At 49.8% G+C, this 24,616-nt stretch overlaps 1 protein-coding gene across 1 annotated transcript; it reads right to left on the reverse strand.

The window, feature by feature from the left end:
- Positions 1-486: 486 nt before the first annotated feature.
- TRIM3 (tripartite motif containing 3) lies at positions 487-24,447 on the reverse strand. The gene is made up of 12 exons (XM_077759545.1): positions 24,409-24,447; positions 16,242-16,407; positions 10,374-10,605; positions 9,999-10,150; positions 9,590-9,770; positions 8,600-9,332; positions 8,376-8,479; positions 3,097-3,264; positions 2,741-2,909; positions 2,407-2,477; positions 1,218-1,358; positions 487-1,068 (listed from the first exon to the last, which is right to left on the reverse strand). The coding sequence occupies exons 2-12, from the start codon at positions 16,370-16,372 to the stop codon at positions 916-918; spliced, it is 2,235 nt and encodes a 744-aa protein (XP_077615671.1). The 5' UTR covers positions 16,373-16,407; positions 24,409-24,447; the 3' UTR covers positions 487-915.
- Positions 24,448-24,616: the final 169 nt, after the last annotated feature.

The following is a 24,616-nucleotide window of genomic DNA, read 5'->3' on the forward strand; positions in this document are numbered from 1 at the left end:
GAAGGGGCAACGATCATGGAATGGAGAACAGGAGGATGAAGCAGGGCCCCACGGCTTCAGCACTAAGCTTGAAAATTGGCCCTGGAGTCTCCCACACCTGGCTTCCACCTGGGCTAGCCCCAAGATCCCCAACCCAAGCCTGGGCTTCAGGAATTACTGTCATACCCTCAAACTGTTCTCCCTACAGCTGTTGGCTGGGTTCTGGGCAAGGGTCATTTTTTCCCAGGCTCCTTCTCAGCTGTAGGGCACAGAGCCAAAGAACTCACGATTTCTGCAGAAGACATGGGCCTAGGGACAGGCATTTGGCAGGTGGCTAAGAGTCCCAAGGGTTCACCTGCTCTTGTCCTCCACTCCTGAAACTTTAAAACATCAGGGCTCTTAGGCCTCTGGATCCCCTGCCTGCCTGCTTGTCCACCTTTTAGTTCAGAGTGAATCCCACCCTCCCATACCCGAGCAGCCCCACCCCACAAGAAAGCAACAAAACCATCTTGGTGAACACATTTACTTAATATGGGGGGTGGGGTATTGCTGTCTCTGTCAGTGTGTATGGTGTGGTAGGGAGACAACCAGAGGGACTTCTGCCCTGGAGTGAGAGGCTGTTCTGGCCCCAGGCTGGGGGGGTGGGGGGCAGACTGAGGGGATAGGGCAGGTGTGTAAGGTGGGGAGAGGGGGAAGGGTGAAGCTCTGCACACATCCTTGGGACCACAGTCCAGGCCCACCCAGTCACCAAAGCAAGAACCGAATAAATAAAGTGCAACCGTGGGATTGGGAGATGGGGAGAGGGAGGGCACTGGGCACACCCACGCCCACAGCCCACATTCAGTGCTGCCAGGTCCGGCTCAACTCCCGGCCAGACCCTCTTGTCCAATCCCCCCATGTCTGTCCCTCCATGAGCCAGGCAGGGCCCCTTTGCAGCTACTGGAGGTAGCGATAAGCTTTAAAGCAGTGGTTGCCAGCATCGGCCACCACCACGTGTCCATCTGAGGTCAGTGCCAGGCCCTGGGGCCCATACAGTGGCTCTGCAGACGTGTTGATGTAGGACAGGAAGGAGCCAGAGCTGTCGAATACCTGGGGAATGAGTGGACAATGGAGGGAGAGGTGAGATCAGGCAGATGAGAGGCATTTCCAGGGGTATGGCAGGGGGTTGCGGAGGTCGGGGGGTGGGGTACACGGAGCACAGCAGGAAGCCTCACCCCCATGCCATTCCTGGGCCTTACCTGGATGCGGCTGTTGCCCCAGTCAGCCACGATGATGTTCCCATTGGAGTCAACTGCTACTCCCGTGGGGGCATTGAACTGCCCATTGCCCTCGCCATGGGAGCCAAACTTGAACAGGAACTCTCCATCAGCAGTGTATACCTGGCAGGGAAAAGGCTGGGGACTGGGGACCTGGCCTTGGGCAGAGCCTTTGAGGAGGATAGGATGAAGCCCCAGGCCTGAGGACCCCCAGATCTACAGCTCCAGCCCAGTTCTTCATCCCAGGCTTCACATCCATGCTTCCCACTGCCTACTGAATAGGTCTGGCCAATTTCCTTGGGCTTATCAAATCCAACAGCTTCACTTCTCTGCGTTCTTTCTTGGTGAATGTCAATGCCCATTTGGCCAGGAGACATTCTCAACTCCACCTTCTCCTCTGCTTAACAGCCAGTGAATCAACACAAACTGCTGATTCTCTCAAATCTGAACCCTACTGTATATATTGCCACTGCAGCGGTCCTCAACATTTCTCATCTAGATTACTACAAGAGACAGATCTTCCTGACACCAGTCTCACCCCAGCCAGAGTGATCTTTCTAAAATACAGGACTGCATTACCCCGCTGCCTGCAACTCTTCAGTGACTCCCCATAGCTCTTAGGAAGAGAGCAAGCCCCTTAGCAGAGTACACAAGATTCATCTGCACTTGATCCACACTCCCCTCTTCAAACCCAGTCTGACCTACTGGTGGTGTCTCAAACACACTGTAAGGGTTCCCACCTCCAAATCTTGGCTCCTCCTGTCCTCCATGCCTCAAATCATCTCTTCCTTCTCTCTCTTCTGGTTAAGTCCCCGCTGCTTTAGATGGTTCTCAGTCTCACCTGAATCAAATACTTCTGCCATGCCCTCACACAGTGCCCTGCACTTCCCTACCACAGAATCTATCACATCATACTGTAATATAATAATACACTGTAATATGCTGCTTTACCTCTTCCCTACTAGACCATAACCAAGAAGAGAGCGTATTTGCTTTATTCATCTCTGTATCCTCAGCTTCCAGCATAGTGCCTGGGACAAAGTAGATATGCCACAAATGTTTATTGTTCAAATGAATGATCTCAAGAGGGGATAATGGTGAGGGAAAGAGGAGTCTTGCAAAAGAGGAAAAGATGTCAGGACAGGGTCACAGAGTGAAGAAAGACACTGACCTTCACTGAATGGTTATGGAAATCCGTCACTACAATCTCATTCTTGTTGTTTACAGCCACAAAATGGGGCCCTGAAATAGAAAGAAGTCTCTAGGGTAGTAAACTGGGATACTGAGTGGGATGAAGAATATCTGAGGTGATAAAGCTGGGGTGTTGGAAAAGGGGTGGGGTGTCAGAGGCTGACAAGTGTCTTTGAGATGATGGTACTAGGGTACAGTGAAGGGAGGGGGTGCTCTGGGGTCAGGATATAGGAGGGGTAGTTAAAGCTGGAGTATCCAGGGTAGTTCTCTGGGACTGGGGTATCAGAATAGATCTCTGAATTATTCCCCAATACCTGCAAAGTGGCGATCAGTGGCCCCACGGCCCCCAAAACGGCCAACCAGCTTGCCGTTGGGCTGGAAGGTAAAGACGCAGCAAGACTTGTTGTCGACCACAATGATATGTCCATTCCGGTCTACAGCCACTCCTTTAGGGCCCATGAGGCGGCCAGCTCCAATCTTGGTCTAGAAGAAGGGGATACCCATTAAAGCCTTTATCCTACCTGGTGGGGAGAGTAGTCCCAGCCTGACACTAAAGGAGAACCTTGGGCTGGGGATGGACGATTGCAGTCTCTGACCACCAGGAGGCACTAGAATGCTCACCTGAGCTGGCCATTAGGAATATAGAGCACAGTGACAGTAGGCCTCTCACCTTGAATTTGCCCTCAGGGGAGAAGATGCTGACCCAACGGTTGTCATAGTCTGCCACAATAATGTCTCCATTGGTGTCCACTGCCACACCTGTAGGGCGCTGCAGCTGCCCAGGTGAGCGCCCTCGGACCCCAAAGCGGAACTTGAACTGGCCTTCATTGGAGAAAACCTGGAGCAGAGGAGCAAGGGAGGGAACGGGTAGGAGGGGAGAGACTGTGGGCACAGAGGGAAGGGAGCAAGATCCTGAGGGAGGAGGACCCCCCCATTCATTCAGTCATTCAACAAGCATTAATCGACACCATGCTGGGGCTACAGTGAAGAATCAGACAAGGCTGCAGACCTGAAGTGACATATAGCACAGTGAATGGGACTGTAAGAATATGACAGGGAATATGGGGTGCCTGGGTGGATCAGTCGGCTAAGCGTCCAACTTCAGCTCAGGTCATGATCTTATGGTTTGTGGGTTTGAGCCCCATATCAATCAAGCTCTGTGCTGACAGCTCAGAGCCTCGAGCCTCCTTCAGATTCTGTGTCTCCCTCTCTCTCTGCCCCTCCCCTGCTCACACTCTGTCTCTTAAAAAAAAAAAAAAAAAAAGAATATGAGAGGGATGACAAGGAATGGCCAGGAAGGCTCTAAAAGAGGAATATCTGAGCTAATAGCCTAATAAAGATGCCAAGAGATGAACCAAAGCTGCCCAGTAAAGGAGGTGGAAAGGCACTTAAGCAGAGTGAACAGTGTGTAAAAGGCCCAGGGTCCAGTATGGGCACTGCTCGTCCAGTGAGACTGGGTTACAGGGAACACTCCCATAAACAGCAGGAGTAAGGTTTTACCCTGGGTATAATGAGAATTGACTGAAAATTTCTGGGCAGGGGAGTGACAAGATGAGATTTCGTTTTGTGGTATAACAAGAAATATATTTGGTCTTTGTCCCCAGTGCATGGCACAGAGCTCCTCAAACTTTTGGAATTTCCTGATTAATAGGATTATCTTTTGTCATTCACAAGGAGCCCCTTTTGAGTTTATGCTAATGAGGTGACTGGGGGGGGGGGCCCTATGAAGCTTCAGGATGAGGCTGGTCACCAGAAAGACCCAATGATTAAAGAAAGGGTTGGAACTTTCAGCCCTACCCACCAACCTCTGATAAGGAAAAGAGGGGAATGGTACAGATCTTTAGTGCTTCCACGTTGGTGCCGGGAGGGTGATTCACCCCAGTTCCACAGGGACCAAACTTCCCACACTAGAGACTCTTTCAGACCTCACCCTGTGTACTTCTCCATCTGGCTGTTCGTCTGTAAGCTTTATAGTATCCTCTGTAGTAAACTGGTAAACATAATAAAATGCTCCTCTGAGTTCCATGAGCCACTCTAGCAAATTAATAGAACTTGAGGAGGGGGGTCGTATGATCCTTCAATTTATAGCTGGTCAGTCAGAAGCATAAGTAACAACCCAGACCTGTGACTGGCATCTGATGTGGGGGCAGTCTTGTGGACGTGACGCTATCTCTAGGTACACAGTGTCAAAACTGAGTTAAATTTGCAGGACGCCTAATCAGTGTCCACTGAGAGTTGCTTGGTGGTGTTGGAAAAAACACAGGGAAGCTTTTAAGAAAGAGCACACTGGAGTCAACACTGGACACTGGCTGGGCAGTCAGAGGCACTGCACTAGTACAGGTGAGAAGTGATGATGGCTTTGACTAGGGTACTTGCTGGAGTGAAGATGGACTCAAGAAACATGGAAGGAAGACAAGACTTGGTAGCAGACAAGAAAGAGCAGGGTGTGGACAACTATGAGCACATCCAGGCTAAGAGGCTGACAAGGTAAACTTCCTCCTGGACAGAGTGAACCTTCCAAACTCTTTCTCTCTCTTACCTCCTCTCTTAGCTGCCCAACATGCTCAGGTCTCCCCACCCTTCAATTATCCCTCCCTCTATAGCCTCTTGCTTCTCCTTCACAGCCAAAACATCACTCACTACACAAGTCTCACATGCTCTGCTTTGTTATAGACTCTAGGGACACAAGATGAGTCAGAGCCAGGAGCAGCCTTGGGGAACTCAAGTTCTGGGCCCTAGCCTTGCTCTTCCATCCAGACCTGCTCCCCCTAAGTGGGCTAGGCTCCCTGCTCCTGCTCCATGCCTCAGGCCTGCAGGGCTGTTTGAACTGATCGTCCCTCCTGATGTGGACTTCTACCATGCCCTCAGCTGGCAGGCTAGCACAGCCCTGGGGTTTGCCCTGGTCTCCTGTGGCAGGCCAGCACTAGCTAGCAAGACAGGGAGGCACCGTGATCTGGAGAGATGATGTGAGAGCGACTAAAGGTACTACTAGATCAGCAGTGAGGCTGTGCACGTGCCTCCTCCAGTCTGAACAGCTCAGTTTCCAGCGCAACGCTGAGGCTTGCAGTAGGGGGGAGGGGAAGTGGATAGGCTCTTCCCATCCTATCCTATCCCTGACACCTAGTCAACTCCTACTCATCTTTTGATTCTTAGAAATTTCCAGGTCACTTTTTCAGAAAAGCCTTTAATGATCAACACCAGCCCCTAAATCAATATATACACATAAAGGTAAGCCTCCATGATATATGCTTTACAGTTCTTTTGCTAACAACTGACACTTCTGGAACTAACTGCTAAACACCCTTGTCTCCAAAGGATGTAAACCTCAGGTGGGACAGGGACTGTCTTTCTTGTTTGCTGCTGCATTTACAGCACTGTTACAGCACCAATAAGGACATGAATTCCTCAGCTCAGTCTCAGACAGAACTAGCCATCACCACTTGGGTGTCACGCAGCCATCTCACACTCAACATGTGCACAAGAGAATTCATCAACTTATACCCAGGCCTGCTCCTGAATGGCAGCACCAGCTACCCAGTGCACCAAGACCTGCCATTCTTGACCCCTTCTCTCCTTTGACATCTGGTGGCTCATCATCACCTGCCATGCTTGCTTTCTTAACCTCTCTAGAATCTGTTGGTGGCCTAGTTTGGTCCTTAACATCGCACTCCTGTACCACAGTGGCACTAAGTAACTTCAGGATCTATGTCTAGTTGAGGGGAGAGAGACTAAATAAAATAAAATGAAACAAAACAAACAAACCAGAGATGCTGGTAAAGTATGAAAAGTACGATAGCAAAGGCTGAGGGAACGCAAAGGAGAATGTGATTAATATTCTTCCTGAAGGAGATGAGGAAGTTTTTACAGAAGAGCTGATAAAATTTCTGGACTAAGACGATTACACAAGGATATAATATATACAAATCAAATTCTTCATTCAAAATCACAAAATGTTTTTTCCCTTCTGTCAGCTGATGCTGATTTGGCACAACGAGGGGATTTGCCTCAGCTGTCACCACAGATGACCCAGAGGAGGAAAAGTTCACAAAGTCACCAAACCTCACGAACAGGTTGGGAGGGCAACATCCACCTGAGGCCCGCCCCATACCAAGCTGGAGGACCCCAAAATAAAAGAAGCAGAAACTCAGCTCTGGGATCCAGGAGTCCACCTCCTAGTGGTTATGCTGCTGGGGTGCCAGTGGTAGGAATGAGAAGGAGGGCTGCCATAGGAGTGGCAGGTGTCTGGAAGGGAGGAGGGCTGCCCCAGGCCCTCCCTCTCAATTCCCCAGCCCCTCATCAGGGAGACTAAGCAGCATGCATCTTTGTGTGCATATGAGCACTCATGTGTGTGCACACCAGGGAAGGCTTCCCAAATCTCAGCTCTTGTGCTGAGAAGGCATCCCTGGCATAAGGAGGAGGAAAAGAGCTGGAAGGTGAAGGGTGGGACTGAGTGGGGCCCCGGCACCAGCCCTACTCACTTCATCCCTCTCCCACTATCTGGCCTGGACCCAAATGCTTCCATGTGCTGCCCTATGCCTCTCCATTCTTCTGCTCTTAGGAGGAGGGTAGGAATCAAAGCAGGTGGGACGGGACTGGGAATGTGATCATGGAAGAGTTCCTGGCACTTTCAGCCTGCTACATGGAAAGCAGGGGTTGGGAGGGGCTGACACTGCAGCGACGGACCTTTGGCAGAGCCAGATCTGTAACGGGGGTACTCAGTCAGGGTTAGAAAGGACTTTAAATGTATAGGTGTAGTGAAGTAAGGATCTTCAAGAAAAGTTGTGCCACCTGATAAGATGTTTCCAAAAACTGAATGAAGTGCTTGGTAGTTAGAAACAATCCTGCACAGGATAAAAATCACAATTCCACAGCATCCTCTCTAAAACCATATACAACGTTACCTCAGCTACTGGGCTTCTAACAGTAATCCACCTCTAGTCGCTGGAATCCTTCCAGTTCCCTGAACAACCCCCTCCAGCACTTTCCCACCTCCTGGCTTTTGTTTACAATCTCCACCTGGACAATGATATTTTTAACAATAGCTAACATTAGAAGGTTCACCAGGTGTCATGCACAGTGCATTATGTCATTTTAATGCTCCCAGCAACTCCATGAGGTATTCTTTTCCTAATTTTACACATGAGTTCACTGAAGCTCAGGGAGGTCACATGACTTGTCAGTAAGTGGCAGAGCTAAGATTCCAGCTCAGGTGTCTGGTTTCAGAGCCTGAGCTTTTAACTGCTATCCTGTGTCTGCCAAGCTGGTGCCTGTCACTAGGCTCTGGGCTCACTATACAGAATACAGAGAGAAAACCACACTTCCTGGCTTTAAGGAGCTCAAAGTGCAGCACAGCCATGTCCATTTGTGTGGCAGATGTTTGAATCAGATATGTGAGGGCCTGGGAGCACCAAGAGCAGGACCACCTGTGAGGTTGTACTGTAGCCTCTGGAAGACACTTCTCTTCACAAGTTACCCCCTCTTGACTGTCTAGCCAACTAGTTGTTTGCAGAGACTGGCACAGACAAGATACACTCTGGAGCCAGGCTGGCATGATGGAAGAAAGCAGGGGAGGGCAGAGCCTGCATTCTGACCACATGGAAAAAAGGAGACAAAGAGGGCCAGCCAGGTGGAGGCTCAAAGGGAGACAGAGGGGCATGAAGAAAGAACCAGATCTTCAGGGTCCAGGAGCTGGTCTGGCCTGAGCCCCAACCTGGGAGGTAGAGGCTGCAAGCACAGGAAGACCCTGGGGCCTAACTGTGACAGTGCTGGACAGTGTGGCCAGTGGAAGCGGGTGGGTGCGGGTGGTGCTATGATTTATTGTTCTTTAAGGACTGACACTCTCTTCAAGGACTGGCTCACCTTTCAGGAGGTGACCTGTATGCTGTTTTTTCAGAGGGCTGTAGTTTGAGAACCTTTATTGGGTCAAGGGAGAGTGGGAAAGGTGCTTACCTGGATACACTGGTTGTTGCTGTCTGCTACCACTATGCGGCCGCTGCTAGCTGCCGACACGCCCTGTAAATTGGTGAATTCACCCTTCTCCCTTCCTCGACTGCCTGTGGGGAAGGCAGGGGAGGAAAACAAAAGAATTCACTCTTTGGTCATTTTGAGCCCTCTCCCAGGTCTGCCCAGCCCACTGCCCGCCCCCATCTGGCTAGGCCCTTGGCCATCTGTACCAACTCGGAAGACAAGTTCGTCCTCAATGGGGTTGTCCTTCCGTTTGCCGCCCGTGCTGTACATGGAGCTGGGCCTGCGCACCGCCTTCTGGCGTACGTGGCTGCCCGGGCCGCCGGGGGACTTGACACGGCGCTTGACGTCGTCTGGGGAAGGTGGCAGGTCCCCAGGACGCAGGGCACGCACGCGGAAGGGGCTGCCACGCACTGGCTGGCCGTAGAGTAGCACTGAGAGGAGCAGCTCGCCTTCGGTGCGCGCCGTGTACACCAGCTCGTACGTGCCGTTCTTGTGGTCCACCACCGGCACAGGAAGGCGCGTGCCATCGGGGCCCGTGATCTCCGCGCGCAGCTCCGCGCTGCCTGTGCGCACCAGCCTCCCATCCTTGTCTTTGGTAGTGACGGTGAGCGAGGCGGGCTGGCCCACGAGCGCCTGGCGCAGGCCCTCGCCCGTGGCCACGGTCTCATGTGCAGTGGCGCTCGTGGTGAGCAGCGCGCCGAGATTGAGCACCGATCGCCGCAGCCCGTCGACCTCCAGGACCAGTTCCAGCTGCGCATTCTCATGTGGCCGCTCAGGAAAGGCCTGAGCCGCCAGCGCAGCCAGACGCTCTCGCATGTGCTTCCGCACCAGCAACACCTCCGGGGCGGAGCCCAGACGCAGTGCTTGCTCCGCGAAGCTGCAGCTACTGCCGATATGTTCCTGCCCCTGGCGCAGTGTGTCTAACTGGGTCTGCAACACCTGAGAAGGGGACAGGGGAAGGTTGTTCGCAGAGACAGGGTCTCTGTGATTCCTTGGGAACTTACAGTACTATAGCATGAAAGAAGTGCAAGAGGGTGAGTATGGACAGGAGACACAGATACCGTGGTACCTATGGGACAGTGTCAGAAACATATATTCTAGGGAAAGGGTTGCCCAGGTGTGGAAAGCAGAGAAAGCGTGGAGGAAATAAGGCCATGTCACAGTGGGTAGTGGTGGGGAAGAGTGAACAGACGCACCTTCTGCTTGGCCCCACAAATGGCTTCCAGGTCGCTGACCAGAGCCTGCTTGCGCTGCTGCAGTGCTTGCTCCAGGTCCTCAAAGGCTGCGCTGATCTGAGCCAGGGCCTCTGCTTTGCGCTCCTGCAGCTGCTGGCTGATGCCCCCCACTAAGGCGATAGCTGCGGACAGCTGTGGCAGTCTGGGGAAGGGAAACATCTCATATCCCGTTGCTTGAGGATGCCTTCACCAAACCAGTCCTTCTCAGCGGGCACCCCACTGTGCCCTCTAGGAGAGGCCCTACCTCGACCTCCCTGCCCTCCCTAAGAATTTTATTTCTGCCCTCCCCAGGGTCCCTCCCCTGCCCCGCTGCCCCAGTTGAGACGCTCCCAGATGGCCCCACCAGCCCGGGTTCCCACCAGGCTCCTACCGGCCGCGCACCGCCTCGAGCTGGCGCTGCAGGGCCGCCTTGTGCTGCTCCACCACATCGCGCAGCAGCACCGTGCCGTGCTCTCGGTGCTCGCCCGCGCGGCACTCGCCGCACATGGCCGTCTCACAGGCTTCACAGTAAAACTCCATCGTCTGGTGGCATAAGCACTCCAGTCAGGCAATGGCTACACCCCAGGTTTCTTTGTCTCCTCCCCTCCCCAACTGCCCTCCTTGCTCCTCGCCTTCCAGGTGCATCCCCTACCTGGACCACTCATCCAGAAAAACACCCTCTTACCCACACCCACTTGGCCCCTCCCCCAACCTCTCCTCCCCCTCCACCCCAAGTCCTGGCCTCACTGGGCCTGCTTGGGCCCACCTTGCCTTCATGGTTGGGGCAGGAGAGGGGGCGGCCAGCCACTGCGCTGAGGGGGTGGGGGTCCTCGGGGTCGTGGGCCCCATCAGGTGCCTGCTGCATGGCCTCCATGAGGCTGCTGATGAAGAAGTTGTTCTGCAGTGCGGAGACGCCCTGCTCGGGGAGGATGGACGTCTGCCGACACACCGGACAGGACAGCGTCAGGCTCTGGGCAGGGATGTAGTTCTGGAGGCATCTGGCCAAGGAGGAGGGGGAGTCAAAGGAATGAGGGGTGTGCAAAATCAGTGCACCCCTCCTCATGCCTTCCAAGGATGCCAATCCTTCTCTCAATCATACACTTCATTTTGAAACCTCTCTGGTTGGCTCATACATCTTGTCCTGCCAACGGGTGTAAAGGGCCTCACCTTTCACAATTAAGTGGAAACATATCCCTGATCTCTCTCAGAAGAGCAGATAGATCTGCATTCCTCACAGTGTGTACAGACACAGGCTCACCTTCCACAGGTGTTTACAAACCCTTCTCACAGAAAATGCACAACTAGCTCCCCCTCCCGTTACGTCATTAAACATTTACTGCCTACTCTTGCCAAATTTGTGCAAAGCTCTAGGGATACAAAGATAAAGCACAGGGCCCATCTCTAAAATACTTACAAATCTAAAAAGAAAAAAAAAAGTCACAGAAGGCGTTTAGAGAAGTAAATAGTATAATGATAAGGGCATGGGTCCTGGAGTTAGGCCGCCTGGGTTCAATTCTTAGGTCAGTCATCTATTATACTACGTGACCCCTGACAAGTTACTTAAATTTTATGAGTCAAAGATCCTTGCTTTGTAAAATGGAGATAGCACAGACTTCACAGGGTGCTGGAGGAAGGATTAAATGTGAAGTGCTTACATGCTGACTCATGGCAAGCACTATATATTGTAGGGCATTAGGATTATTTATTATTAACATAAAGAAGACTGTACATGCAGTGATAAGGAAATGCACAGAAAGGGCGTCTGGCCCAGGGTGGGAGGAGAGAACAGCTTCAGAGGAAAGGCTTCAGAGGAGATGGTGTAAGCTAAATCTTCCTGGATACATCATTGTTAGCCTAACCAAAGCGAAGTGCAGGGAGAAGAGAAGAGGTGTTCCAGAGAGAGAAGGCGGCCAGAAACAGCATCATGTAAGTAGGGAAGCAGTTTGAGGTGGCTGGAGACCAAGTCCAAGGAAAGAAATGTAAGAGATGTCTGAAGAAAGGGGCAGGGCCCAATCATGGAGGGCCACATGGACCACATGAGGAGCTTAGAAATTAACCCAATAGCAAGAGGTAGCAGTAGGAATATGATACAGCCAGGTTTACATTTCATCCTCCTCATTGCCTCTGTGTGGAGGATGAATTTGAATGTGAAGAGACAGCAAACAGGGTGTGGTAGCATCATCGTCGTCATCATCCAGTTACCATTTATTAAGTACTATGTCCCAGGTGCTATGCTTTGTGCTTTATGTTTATATTAATAGACTAAAAAGGGTAAGTCATCCACAGTAACAAAACTAGTGAGCACTGAAGCCTGGATTCAAATCCAAGACAAAACATGTGCTTAGCCAAGATACTCTTGCAATCACCTTGTAAGAGATCTTGCAGTAGATGAGAAAAACCTGGAATTAGGCAGTAGCAATGCAGACTATGAGCTGGAACAAATTTGAAAAGTATTTAAGAAGTAAAGCAGTGGGAGGTGTTAGGTCTGAGTAGATACGGGGAGTGAGAGATGAGTCTTGGTTGACTCCCAGATTCCTATCTTAGAGGACTGAGTGGATGACAGTGACAGTCACTAAGATGAGAAACACATTAAAAGGAGTGGTTTATAAAGGCATTCACCTTTGACCTGGCTGAGTTTACTGGAACAGTGGGACATCCAGGGGGTGGGGAGCAGGAGATGGTTGGGGAAAAAGTAGGTTAGAGAGAGATGGGGATGCTGTCAACACTGAGATGGCCTTTGTAGCCACAGAAGAGGTTGAGATCAGCCCAAAAGGTGGATTCAGTGACAAGAGCAGGGCAGAGCACACAGGAAATACTGAATGAGGAGAGCAAAGAGGAACCAGTAGAGAGGTAAGAGGAGAGACACTGTGAAGACAGCGAAGAGACCAGTGCATTTCCAGATGGAGGGAAGGAGCAGTCATCAGTGTCAAAAGCAGCTGAGGAGTCAGGGGAGGAAAGGATTTGAAAACTCCCCCTGAATTTGGCCAATGTGACAGTACTTTTGTCTGTAAGGAAAAGGGGTGAGTGAGTGTGGGGTAGGGGTGGGGGTAGGAGAGCTTGACTGCTGCCAGTTGAAGAACGAATGGGAGGTTTGGAGTTTGGGCAAGAAGGGGGTTGAAGGACTGCTTGGCAGCTAGCTGGGACAAAGGGACAAAGGAGAGAGCTTATCTGTTTGTAATGGGAACCTTGAGCGTGTTTATACATTGAGGAGCCAGTAGAGAGGGGGACAGAAGAGACAAGAAGTGTGGACAGGTAATGGCTCCGGTTGGCCTGAAAAGGAGGAGTGGACCCCATCCTGTGAATGGGGGGAAGAGGGAAAGAGATGTGGATGTACTTGAGCACAGGGGTGAAGTTAGAGACCATGCTTCATTTGCCTCAGGCAAGACCAGCTGCTGAGAGTGAAGGAGGGGTTCAGGAGACCGTTGAGGGCTGGGATTAGTCACTGGAGAGAGGACGGGAGGAAGCTTGCTAGAAACACACGGACTGTAGCTGTGTTGGGAGACCACGATCTGCATGGTGTACACTTTCCCATATCCCCAATCTCTTCTCTTAATGTTCTATACACCTCTGGATCTGCATTAACTAATTTTTATTTATTTAACAAACATGATGTGCCAGGCACGATTCTAAGTGCTTCACAGATATTAACTTATTTGCGACCTAGTTTTCCCTGCAGTCTTTTCAAGTAGAGAGTGGCTTTGTCTCACATTCCACATTCCTTAGGGCCAGAAGGTGGGGTTGAGTCCTCCCTGCCCCCAACTGGAACATTTCTATTCTTCTTCAGCTCCTTGGAAGCTCATGCCTTCTGTCTATATCACCCCTCCTGTTATTACCTCCATTGACCTCATGGGTGCTTCTCCCAGTTCCTAAGTCTTTCTTCTGGCTCACTCTCTTCTTCTGTTACTGTTGCCCCCCTCAAACCAGCCCCCCCCCCCAACCCATGCACTCCTGCCATCATTCTCAGGGGCTCTGACATCCACAACATGATCCATCCACCATCAGCATCTCTTAATTCCTAGACCTCCTCATGCCCAGTGATCTTTTCCTCCACTTCACTTCATGTCTACTCCCATGCTCCCCCCACTTCCCGTTTCTCATCTTCAGTCACTGCATCAACCCTGAAATCTGAATTTCAGCCATTCTACTCCATCCCCCTGCAGCTCTCTTCCCAGCTCACTGAATCTGGGCTTTCCTCTGCAAAATACTTGTAAACTTGTCAAGACCTCCTTCCCATGTGTTGAGTATACCTGGCTTACACTACCTTCCTAACTGGTTTCCTCTTTCCATTCTTGCTCCTCTGTAATCCATTCTCCACACAGCAGCCAGAGTGAGTTTTAAAAATCTAATTTATCTCACATTATTTCCCTGCCTTAAAAAAACAAAACAAAACAAAACAACAACAACAAAAAACCTCTTCCCATGGTTTCCCACTGTGTTTAGAAATAAAATCTAAACAACTCTCCTAAAACCAAGTCCCTCCATGAGTTGCCCTGACGCTTTTGGACCTTACTTTATCCTCCTCATTCAGCCACACTCACTTCTTTTGATCTCTGAACATGCCCAGTCTACTCCTTCCTGAAGGCCTTGGCATGGGTTTTTCCCATTTCCTGGAACAATCTGCAAGTCTGTCTCCTCATCGGGTCCCAGGTCAATGTCACCTCTTCAGGGAAGCCTTCCCTGATGACTCTATGTAGATGACTCTATGGCCCAACCACCCCCCACTCACTCCCTGTTTATTTCCTGCAAAGCACTTAGCACAGGCTGTGACTCCTGTTGGACTGTTGCTTGCTTACTGTCAGTCACCATCCATGAGAGCATAAGCTCTATGAGAGCAGGGACCAAGAGATACATGAATGAGTAGTAATTAACAGTGAAAGCCCTACAGTCAAACCTGGATTCAGACCTTGGCTACTTACTTACTACGGAGCGTCAGAAATATTTCTTAATATAGCCATTTCTCAGTGGCTCTGAACCCTAGTTTACTCCCCTATAAAATGGGGGTAATAAAGTATCTTTGTGAGAATTAAGTAATTCAATGCATGTATATCAGTTAGCCAGTCCCTGGCCAATAATAAGCAATCAATACATTGTAGCTCCTGCTAGCATAATTTCTCAGGCACTGATTTTCTCCAGAAGCTGTCAGTGATCGGGCCTAGGAGGAGGTGCAGAGATGTCCAGTTACCGTTCTGGTCCAGGTTTGAGTGTCTGCTGCATGGGTTCTGAAAAGAACAAAGACCTGAGGGAACCGGGCAGCCAGTCAGATGCTCAGCCATCCCAGGGGAAAAGGATGGAGCTGGCAGCTGGGAGAAGAGTTGAGGGGGCTACGTGTCTATACCCAGTCAAAGGTGCCATAGTAGGAGTGGGATAATCGGAGCCAGGAGTGGGATACCAGAGTTTATGCCTACAGAAGTGATATTATTCTGGGTACAGCTGGGAGAAAGTATCACTGAGGAGGTATGGAGGATGTTCCTGGAGAAACAGTAGAGAACCAAGAGGCCAAAGTGAGTAGTGAAGCCACCCAGGTTGATGGAAGAGCATGGAATAGGCCAGAAGGCTGAGAGTGTTTCCAGCTGACAAAGGGGAGAGAGCAGCAGAGCTGAAATCTTAAAGAGCATGGGGGCTGGGGATGCTGGAAGGGAAGCAGTGTCCATGTGGCAGAAATGAGTTTCCATGAAGGCAGGAGGTAGCTGGAAGGTGTGAATGGAGGCAATGGCAAAAAGACCCAGGGACCAAAGGCTCTCAGGGTAAAGGCAGAGTTCCTTAACAGGTGTACAAAGCCCCCTGTGGTGTGGGCCCCACCTGCCTGTGTGGCTTCACCTTTACCACCTCAACCACACTTGCTATGCTCCAGCCTCACCAGACTTCCTCCAGGCCCTCCTGACACATTCCCTCATGCCACACGCCTTTTCCCACGTTCTTCCTTCTGCCTAGAATGCTTGTAGCACTCCCTTCACTTAGCTAACTTACTAACTTCACTTAGTGCACCCTCTGCGTCATACCTCAGGGAAGCCTTCCCTCATTCTCTGAACTATAACAGATCCTAACTAAACTCTCATATTTTAGCACTTTAGTTGCAGCCTTATAAAGGGAGCAGTGCTAACATTTATCTGTAGTCTGGCTGTATGCTCCTTTGATCACTGGCTTTCTGCTTAACTATACTCTAAGAGCAAGTATCACATCTGTTTGCTTATCATACCCAATGCCTGGGACAGGTATGGCACATAGTAGGTGTTTAATAAATAATATTTGTTGAATGAGTAAATAATGGATAAAAGCCTGAAGGCTAGGGGTGGTTTCCTTTCACTCAGTGCCTCAGGATAACCATGAAGACAAGCAGGTGACAAACTCTTCTGAGGCTGCAGCTTGTTGAGAGTCTTGGCTATGTTTGATTTCTGTGATGGTGTTAAAAGCTGCCTTGAGGTTTGGGAAGGGGCAGGGCACGGCCCAGTGTTAGCAGCTTCTGGTCCTCTCTCACATATTCTTGCACCAAACCCTCATCTCCTGCAGGTTGGGGTGCATCTGCTTCCCTCCATGTGTACCCATTTTCCTCACCTCCTACAGGTTTGCACAGGCAACCCAATCTCAGCAGGGCTGGCGAGGTCCTCACCCCTCCCTGGTACACACTCCCTCTCACCTCTCACAAAAGGTATGCAGACAAGGCAGGACCTTGGGGCACCGGTACCGATCCAGGCAGATACTGCACACCAGAAACTGCTTGTCCATCGGCTGGACCTCTGGGCCAGGGCTGTCGTCCCTCTTTGCCATGGTGTTCACGGATGGCTCCTGCCACTCACACCAGCCTGTATACAGAGACAAGGTCAGCCCCAGGGAAGCTTGCACTTCCTCTCCCCACCTGATCCCCACTACTCAAATCCCCTGCAGAGAACTAACCCCATTTCTTCCCAGACAGAGGCAGGACAAGCAGTGATTGGGAGGGAACAGAGTGAGGAAGGTGGGCTGAGTGACCCCTGAGCATGGTGCTCTGGTTAAAACCACAGACTTAGGGTTAGGTTGAGTTTCAAACCCAGGGTAGCCAGGGTAGCTATGTGACCTCGGGCAATTCATACAACCTCTCTGAACCTCAGTTTCCTGATTTGCAATTATAGGAATAATCCATACCTCAAACGGATGTTTTGAGAATTTGCAATAGTGTCTGTTGAGCACAAAGTACAGAGATGCCCACTTTCTTTTTTTTTTTTTTAATTTTTTAAAAAACGTTTTATTTATTTCTGAGAGAGAGAGAGAGCGAGCAGGGGAGGGTTAGAGAGAGGGGGAGACACAGAATCTGAAGCCAGCTCCAGGCTCTGAGCTAGCTGTCAGCACAGAGCCCGATGCAGGGCTCGAACCCACGAACCATGAGATCATGACCTGAGCTGAAGCTGTACGCTTAACTGACTGAGCCACCCAGGTGCCCCCAGAGATGCCCACTTTCAATGACACACCTGTCCTTCACTTCCTCTGCCTTCCCCAAATCCTCATCCTACTGAGTCTCTCCTGTGATACAACAGCCTCCTAACTGGTATCCTCGTTTCCTTGCTTGTGCCTTCTCATCTATCTCCCTTGCAACTAGACTGAGGCTCCTAAAACACAGGTGCCATCTTGTCACTTACTCCCTATTAAAATCCCTCATTGGTTCTCTATTGTCCAGAGAACAAAGTCCAAACTCCTTATGTCAGCCAACAAGGTTTAGCTTTTTGGACCATAAGTCCCTCTACTACCTCATGTCTCATGATTCTTGATCAATCACAGGGTGCCTGGATGGCTCCGTCGGTTGAGTGTCCAACTCTTAATTTCAGCTCAGGTCATGATCTCATGGTTCATGAGCTTCAGGCTCTGCACTGGCAGCACGGAGGCTTCTTGGGATTCTCTCTCTCTCCCTCTCTCCCTGCCCCTCCCTTGCTCATGCTCTCTCTTAAAAATGAATAAACATTTATTTTTTTAAAAATCACAGTGGCTTCTTTTCAGTTCCTGGGAAATTCTTTGTTCTCTTCTGCTTCTGGGCAGTCACACATTCTGTTCCCTTAGTCTGAGATCCTCTTACAAGCCCCCCTTTGCCTGGCTGACTCTCACTGATCTTTCAGGTCTCCACATAAATGTCATTTCCTCCAGAAGGTCTTCCCTGATTTCCTGAAGTCTGGGTTCAGTATTCCACCTTTGTGTCCCTCCATACCCTGTATTTCTTCCATTCTAGCCGATATATGCTATACTATAATTTCCTTGTAACTTGTCTACTTCCTCCACTGCATGAAGAGCTCTTGAAGGCAGACATGATATTTTACTTTTTTTTATCCCTAAAAGTTAGCAGAGAGCCTGACATAAAGATTGATCTATATGTATTGAATAATTATTCCATAGTTCAACAAATATTTATTAAGTGCCTACTTTGTACAGGCGCTGGGGATAGAGTCATAAAACAGATATGGTCATTGTCCTTGTAGTGGGGAGGTTTTAAAAGTAAGCAAACAAATACATACTTACAAACTTCAGGGGAGGGGAGTGCTATAAAAAAGAAAGGATCCTATGAGAAACAACACTGTTTCATTTGGGTGATCAGAGAAGGCCTCTCCAAGCAGGTAACTTGTAAGCCGAGCTCTGAGAGATGGAAGGAAAATGGTACCGATGAGGGTGGGGGCATCAAAGGTTGAGGAAAGGAAATTATTCTGGGCTGAAGGAATAGCAAGAATGAAATTCTTAGGGAGAAGGCTCACTGAGAACCCAAAAGGACCATGTAGTCAGTGTGAAGTGAATAAAAGACAAGAGGTGAGTCTGGGAAATGAGGCTGAAATGAGATCACCAAGGACCTTGATGTTAAGAATATGGACTTTATCCTGATTGGGCGTGAGGGGGAGGGATGATGCAATTTACAAAAAATAAAAATAAAGTAGGGGCGCCTGGGTGGCTTAGTCGGTTAAGCGTCTGACTTTCGCTTAGGTCATGATCTCGCGGTTCATGGGTTCGAGCCCCGCGTCGGGCTCTGTGCTGACTGCCAGCTCAGAGCCTGGAGCCTGTTTCAGTCTGTGACTCCCTCTCTCTGACCCTCCCCTGCTCACTCTGTCTCTCTCTCTCTCCTAGAAATAAATAAAAAAAACATTTAAAATAAATAAATAAATAAATAAAGTAAAAAGCTCTTCTGGTAGCTATGAGGATTCAGGAGAGGCCAGAGTGGAAGCAGGGTTAGAAAGCTGCCTCAGTCCTTCGGGTCAGATGATGTTGGGTATTGGCAGAGATATAGGCAAAAAGGTAGAATGATTTGAGAAATACTCATTAGACTGAAAAAAAAAACCATCACAAAGGATTGGGTGTGAGAGGGAAAAGGGAATGCCAATAATGACTCCCAGGTTTCTCACTTAAGCAAATGGTGGGCCATGCCCAGAGACAGTGAAAGCTGAAGAACTGATCTGGGGCGTTCTGGTTTTGTCATGCTAAGTTTGAGATGCTGTATGATAATCTGGGGAGAGATGTCAAGTAAGGAATAGAATAGAATCTGGCTGGTTACTGATTTGGAAGCATTGGCATATTAACAGCACTTAAAGCAATGAGAATGGATGAGGCTGCCTAGAGACAGAAAGTGGAGAGTGAAGGAGAACCCAAAGGAATAGGAAAAAAAAAAAAAAAAAAAACCAAGAGACTATGGGACCAAATGAATCCAAGGAAGAGAATGATTCTAGAAAGAAAGGATGGTGAAGTCTGATGAGGACTGGAATGCCCACCAGGTTTGCTTCTGGTGGCACAGCAGGGGCAGCAGCCAGGTTAGAGTTGAATGATGAATGGAAATGAAGAAATTAACATAGAGGAGTAGACAATTCATGAGAGAAATGTGGCTGTGAAGGAAGGCAGAAAGATAGCTGGACTACTTCAAAATAGGGGGTGACTAGAATCAGGTCACCACCATCTGTACCCAGCTCAGTGTATCATGGTCTTCTGAAAGACAATGAATGAATGAATACAAGCATGCATGCATGGAGTGGGTCCAGTCCAGAGTCTTCTCCAGGTATGAGGAGAAACAGAGGGCTGAACTGCATGTGTCTTATGTTTGTATAAGGGTGGGCATGAGTAGGAACAGAATAGGAAGGGCATCCCTGTGAGAGCATCGTCTCCTGATGTGGGCACTGGGACTCAGAGATTCTCTCCCCAGAGAGACTTAACACCAGGACGACATAGCAGAAAGAGGACAGATTGAGGGTTGGTGGAAGGAACAGGAGGTGGGAGCAGTCTGGCAAAGGGGAGGGCTGGGAGGAAAAGTAGGAGTGGTCTACCGGGCCCTGCTGGGGCAGCTGGATGCCAGGCTCCGCCTCTCTCTAAGCCCAAGGGGCTCTCCCAGCCTGTCACACAGGGGCGGGGACTGGGCTACATCCAGGGACCGACAGCTCCTCCCTCCCTTCCCCTTCCTGCTTCAGTTCCCCACCCAGACTTGCCAGGCATGCAACCGCTGAGGCCATATCCCAGCCTGAATCACTAAGATTCCCTTCTCCTGGGCTCCTATTCCCACCTCTCCCATCCCACCATGTCCTACAGATCTGCCCCCAAGGTCCTCTAGGCGATGGTTTAAGTGGACTGTTTATCACAGCAGAAACTTGGAGGATCTTGAACTCAAACCTGAGATTTCACCCTCCTTCCTCAGGCTGCCACTGCCATCCCCGCATCCCTTATCCTACCCATCTTTTATGGCTCAATTCTAACGGCACCTCATTTCCCCAATCAGCATTCACTCAACACCTCTGCTAGGACTGGGAACACAAAGATAAATGGTCACAGTGCAGCCTTCATGGATTCCAGTCCAATAAACAGATGACTCCACGGTAAATATGGAAGGCTTTGTGGGGAAGCACAGGTTGCTCCAGGAGCACAAAGGTCACCTAACCTAGAGCTGGGGCAGGGGAGGGGGGTTAGTGGAGGTTGGGAGTCAAGGGGGTTCTCCTGAAGAAAATGCCATTCATGCTGAGAGCTCCAGGCTGTGTAAGAGTTACAGAGCATGATGCCTTCTGCATCTGGAGACTGAATCACACACTGACAGGGGAGGGCTAAGAAACGAGATAGAGTAACAGGTAGGAGCTAGATCATACAATGTTTTGTTGCCCGTATTAAGGAGTTTAGACTTTACTCTTCCCTGCTTGGGGATTAAGGCTTTATCCAAAGTGCAAAGAAAAACTTGAGTAGGGTAGGGTGAGGGGTAGGTGGGCAGAGAAGGTTTATGTAGAAAGTGTTAGAGCCAAAAGATAGCTTTTTGACTGCTGTGTGAAAAACAGTTTGGAGAGGTTACCAGGGGAAAGGTGAGACTGCATGATATTCCACAGGAGAGGTGATGGTGGCTTTGACTAGGGAAGTAGCAAATGGGAGGTGGGCAGAAGTAGATTTCACAGGGAGGAATCAACAGAAATTGATGACTGGTTGATGTGATGTGAAGAGTAGATGGAGAAGAAAGAACTGGAGATGATTCCTTCTTTTCTGGCTTGGAAACTCTGGGAGAGAAGCAGCTGGATGACAGGATAAGTTCAGTGTTTTAGCAAGACAGATCTGAGGAGCCTACTGGACATTTTGAGTGGAGAGGTCCAGCTGGCAGTGGGAAAGTTAGGCTGGAGCCTAGGAAAGAGATCTGCCTGGAGACAGGGATTTGGGAGTTACTGGTGTAGACATGGTGCCTAAAGCCATGGTATTAGCTGACATCACCCAGATGGAGCATAAGGAGAGAATGGAGAGCCTGTAACTGTGCTGAGGAACCTCAACATTTAAGGGATAGGCTCAGGAAACAAAGCTTGCAAAGGAATTGAAAAGGTATAGCCAGAGAAGCAGGAGAAACAGGAAAGAGATATCATAAAGACCAAGGAAGATGAAGCTTCATGAATAAGGGAACAATCTTCATTGTGAAATGCTGCAAAGAATCCCTAGGATCTAAAGCCAAAATGAAGCTTTCATTAACTTTAGGGAGTGTCGTTTCCAGGGGCTGGAGGAAAGGAAGCCAGATCCAGAGGGCTGAGGAGGAAGTTGATTGTGAGCAGATGAAGAAAGCCAGTGCTGACTCCACTAGATCCTTGGCATCTGTAAAAGATATGTCTCAAGGCTTTTCAGTTTCTCCAAATTCTCAAACAGCATCCAATTTCCCCCATGACTTCCTCCTACAGCCTTACGAGAGTCCAATATACATGCTTTACACAGCTGTGACTGGAGGTAGGTGACCAAGGCATTGTTAAAAAATGATGCAAGAGGTCATCTAGGCTCACTTGTTTCCTAAAGTCAATTGTTCCCCTTCACTAGCCCCCAAGTGTATTTGATGATTGGAGACCTCAGAAAAAAAAAGAAATATAACTTTAGGTTACAGTTTTGGGGGCTTCTCTAGGACAGAGAAGCCTTGGAAGAGGTAGAGTCCTGAAAGCAAAGGAATCCTTTCAATAAGATTGGCAGGGAAGGAAAGTGATGCAATTCACAGTGCCATCTCCCCCATCACTGCCAGACTGAGCAGGAGGATGAACCATTTAATCCGCTGATCAACCTATGAAACAATCAAACTTCCCTGGGCATACTCTGGACCAGGCTCTTAAACTGGGAACTGGAGACACAGAGCTGAAGCAGATGCACTCCCTGTCGTTCACGAATTCTCAAACTAGTGTGGGGAAGAGACATGAAAATACGGAACTATAATGTGGTAAGTGTCATGATATTGACATATTCTAACTATTATGGACAAAAAGAGGAGGAAGTATCTAACTCTGAAGGTGCTGAGGAAGAATAAAGAAGGCTTTCAGAGAAAGGGATATATGAGTTGACTCTTGAGGGCGTTTGACAGGTACACTAGGAAAACAGTGAGTAAAGGAATCGAAGCATGAAAAATTAAGAAATATGGACCAGTTGAGGCAAGAGAGCAAGACTCAGAGAGAAAGACTCAAAAGGACAGAGGTTGTCCTAGATGTTCTTAGAACACACTCACGGAGGACTCTGCACCTGCCTCTCTAGCTGTGTCTTCACTGCTCATTCCTTAAATGTTTAGCTCCCAAGGTCCTTGGTCTGGGGCCTCTTCTCTTAGTTTCATATACTCTCCCTGGGAAATCTCACCATCTCCCGTGGCTTCAGTAACCATCCACTTGACTCTCAAAGCCTTATCTCTGCAGAAAACTTTCTTGCACACCAGACCCATATACCCAGCTGTATCTTGAACATCTCTATGTGGATGATGCATAGAGATTAGTCTAAAACTGATTTTCCTCCTAACCTACTCTTCCTGCTGGCCTTTCTTATCTCACGGAAAGGTACCATCATCCACCTGGCCACAGCAGCCAGAATTATGGGAATCTTCTCAATTCTTCCTGTTCTTTCACCTTTCAGATACCAACTATGATTATATCCTTGATTCTGCTTCTAAAATGTGTCAAAGTTAAAAGTTCAGGAGATTTAGGAGGCCGTCTTGACTCTGTCACTAATCTCACTAATTCAAGGTAAGACGCTGGACAAGTTTCTACTCTAGCCCCTTGTAAATTGGGATGGGGAGGGTCTTTTTGTTCTCCAAATCTACAATTCCTGGGGTTCTCTTTCCAGCCAAATGTCCCTACAGACTGTAATATGTGCCATGATTAAATCTCATCTTGTACTACCTTGAGGATTTGATTACTGCTTTCCATGGTAAGGTTAGGTGTGCAGCTGTTTCCACTGCCCTTCCAGAATAAACATCTGCTAAGTTTAGGGCACCCATGACACTCCCTCTGGGCACCCTCTCTTCAGCCATAGGGTTTTGCTGATTTTCTGGACACAGGCTGTACTATCACAACCATGGGCCTTTGCTCAAGCTCTTCTCTCAGCAAGAATGCCATTGTCCCCTAAGTGGCTGAGGCAGCACCTGGCACACAGAGGGTGCTCAGTATATGTTGGTGACAGGAGAGCCATGTTTAAATCACTGCAGTTTCCTCTCACCAGACAGAGACGCAAAAGCACAGACAATAACAAGACAAGAGAACAAAGTTCCAAGGAAAAAGACCTCTGCTTAGCATACAAAAGCTTCCCCACAGCATAAGGTAGTAAGTGCTCTGTCACTGGAGGCATGTAAGCCAAGAGAGGCAGGGCACCTGTCGGGCCTGCAGCTAATTCCAATCCTGCAGCAAATCAGAGCCCTACTTAGGGGATGAATGGGCACTGGTGAGCTGGACAGACAAACAGGGAGAGACCTGTAAAAAAGACCTCTGTACCGACTGCACCGACTCCAACCTCCCAGATTTCATCTTCCTACTGGGGCTAGTCCTGGGTGTATGGTGTCTATATCAGAGACCCTTCACACAAGAAACAAGCCCAGGACCTGCCTTCAGTCAGATCGCCCTCTCTGGGGTGCAGCCTGCCCCTCCAACCTGCAACCATCTGTCCCTGCAGGTTTGCAGCCCAGGATCTGAAGCCAAGTCCAGAAGGGAGGAGGCTGAAACCAGGGAGGGGCCTGGGGTCCTCCAGGCAGGGCCCAGGCTGAAGGGGAACCGGAGGGGTCCTTTCCTACAACAAGCAGCCTCCGGATGAGGCTTCCTGTCAAGGGAGCAGCACTAGAGGAGGAAAGAGGGTCCTCCACCCTGGCTGGTGGGCTTCTGGGTGGCTGAGGAGGATGGTGGGGGAAGCTAGGGGTGGAAGTGTCTGCATCCAGGGAGAAAGGAACCCTTCAGACAAGCTGGGCCACAAGATTCCAGAGTTCCATTCAGCAACCCCACCCGCCACACCACCGCCACCCTCGGCCGCAGCGTTCGACACCCTCCGCCAACATATAGAAGCTCCCAAACCCCGCGCTCTTCCAAGGAACCATCACCCATCCACCCGCGCCTCCCCCCTCAAACATGGACCTCACGTGAGCAGCCACAGCCCGAAGAATCCCCCCACGGCTCTCACGGACACGGACACGCCTCACGTGGACAGAGACAGGCACAGCTTTTGAAAAGCATCTGTGCCCCCACCCACAGATACTCGGACGACACACCGCGGCTCGGATCTGGACACGGACCCAAGCAAACAGGGACACAAACGCGCCCCTGGGGGCCGCCCGGCGCCCTC

This window comes from Crocuta crocuta, unplaced genomic scaffold (assembly GCF_008692635.1).
Source record: "Crocuta crocuta isolate KB4526 unplaced genomic scaffold, BGI_CrCroc_1.0 scaffold43, whole genome shotgun sequence".
NCBI lineage: Eukaryota > Metazoa > Chordata > Mammalia > Carnivora > Hyaenidae > Crocuta > Crocuta crocuta.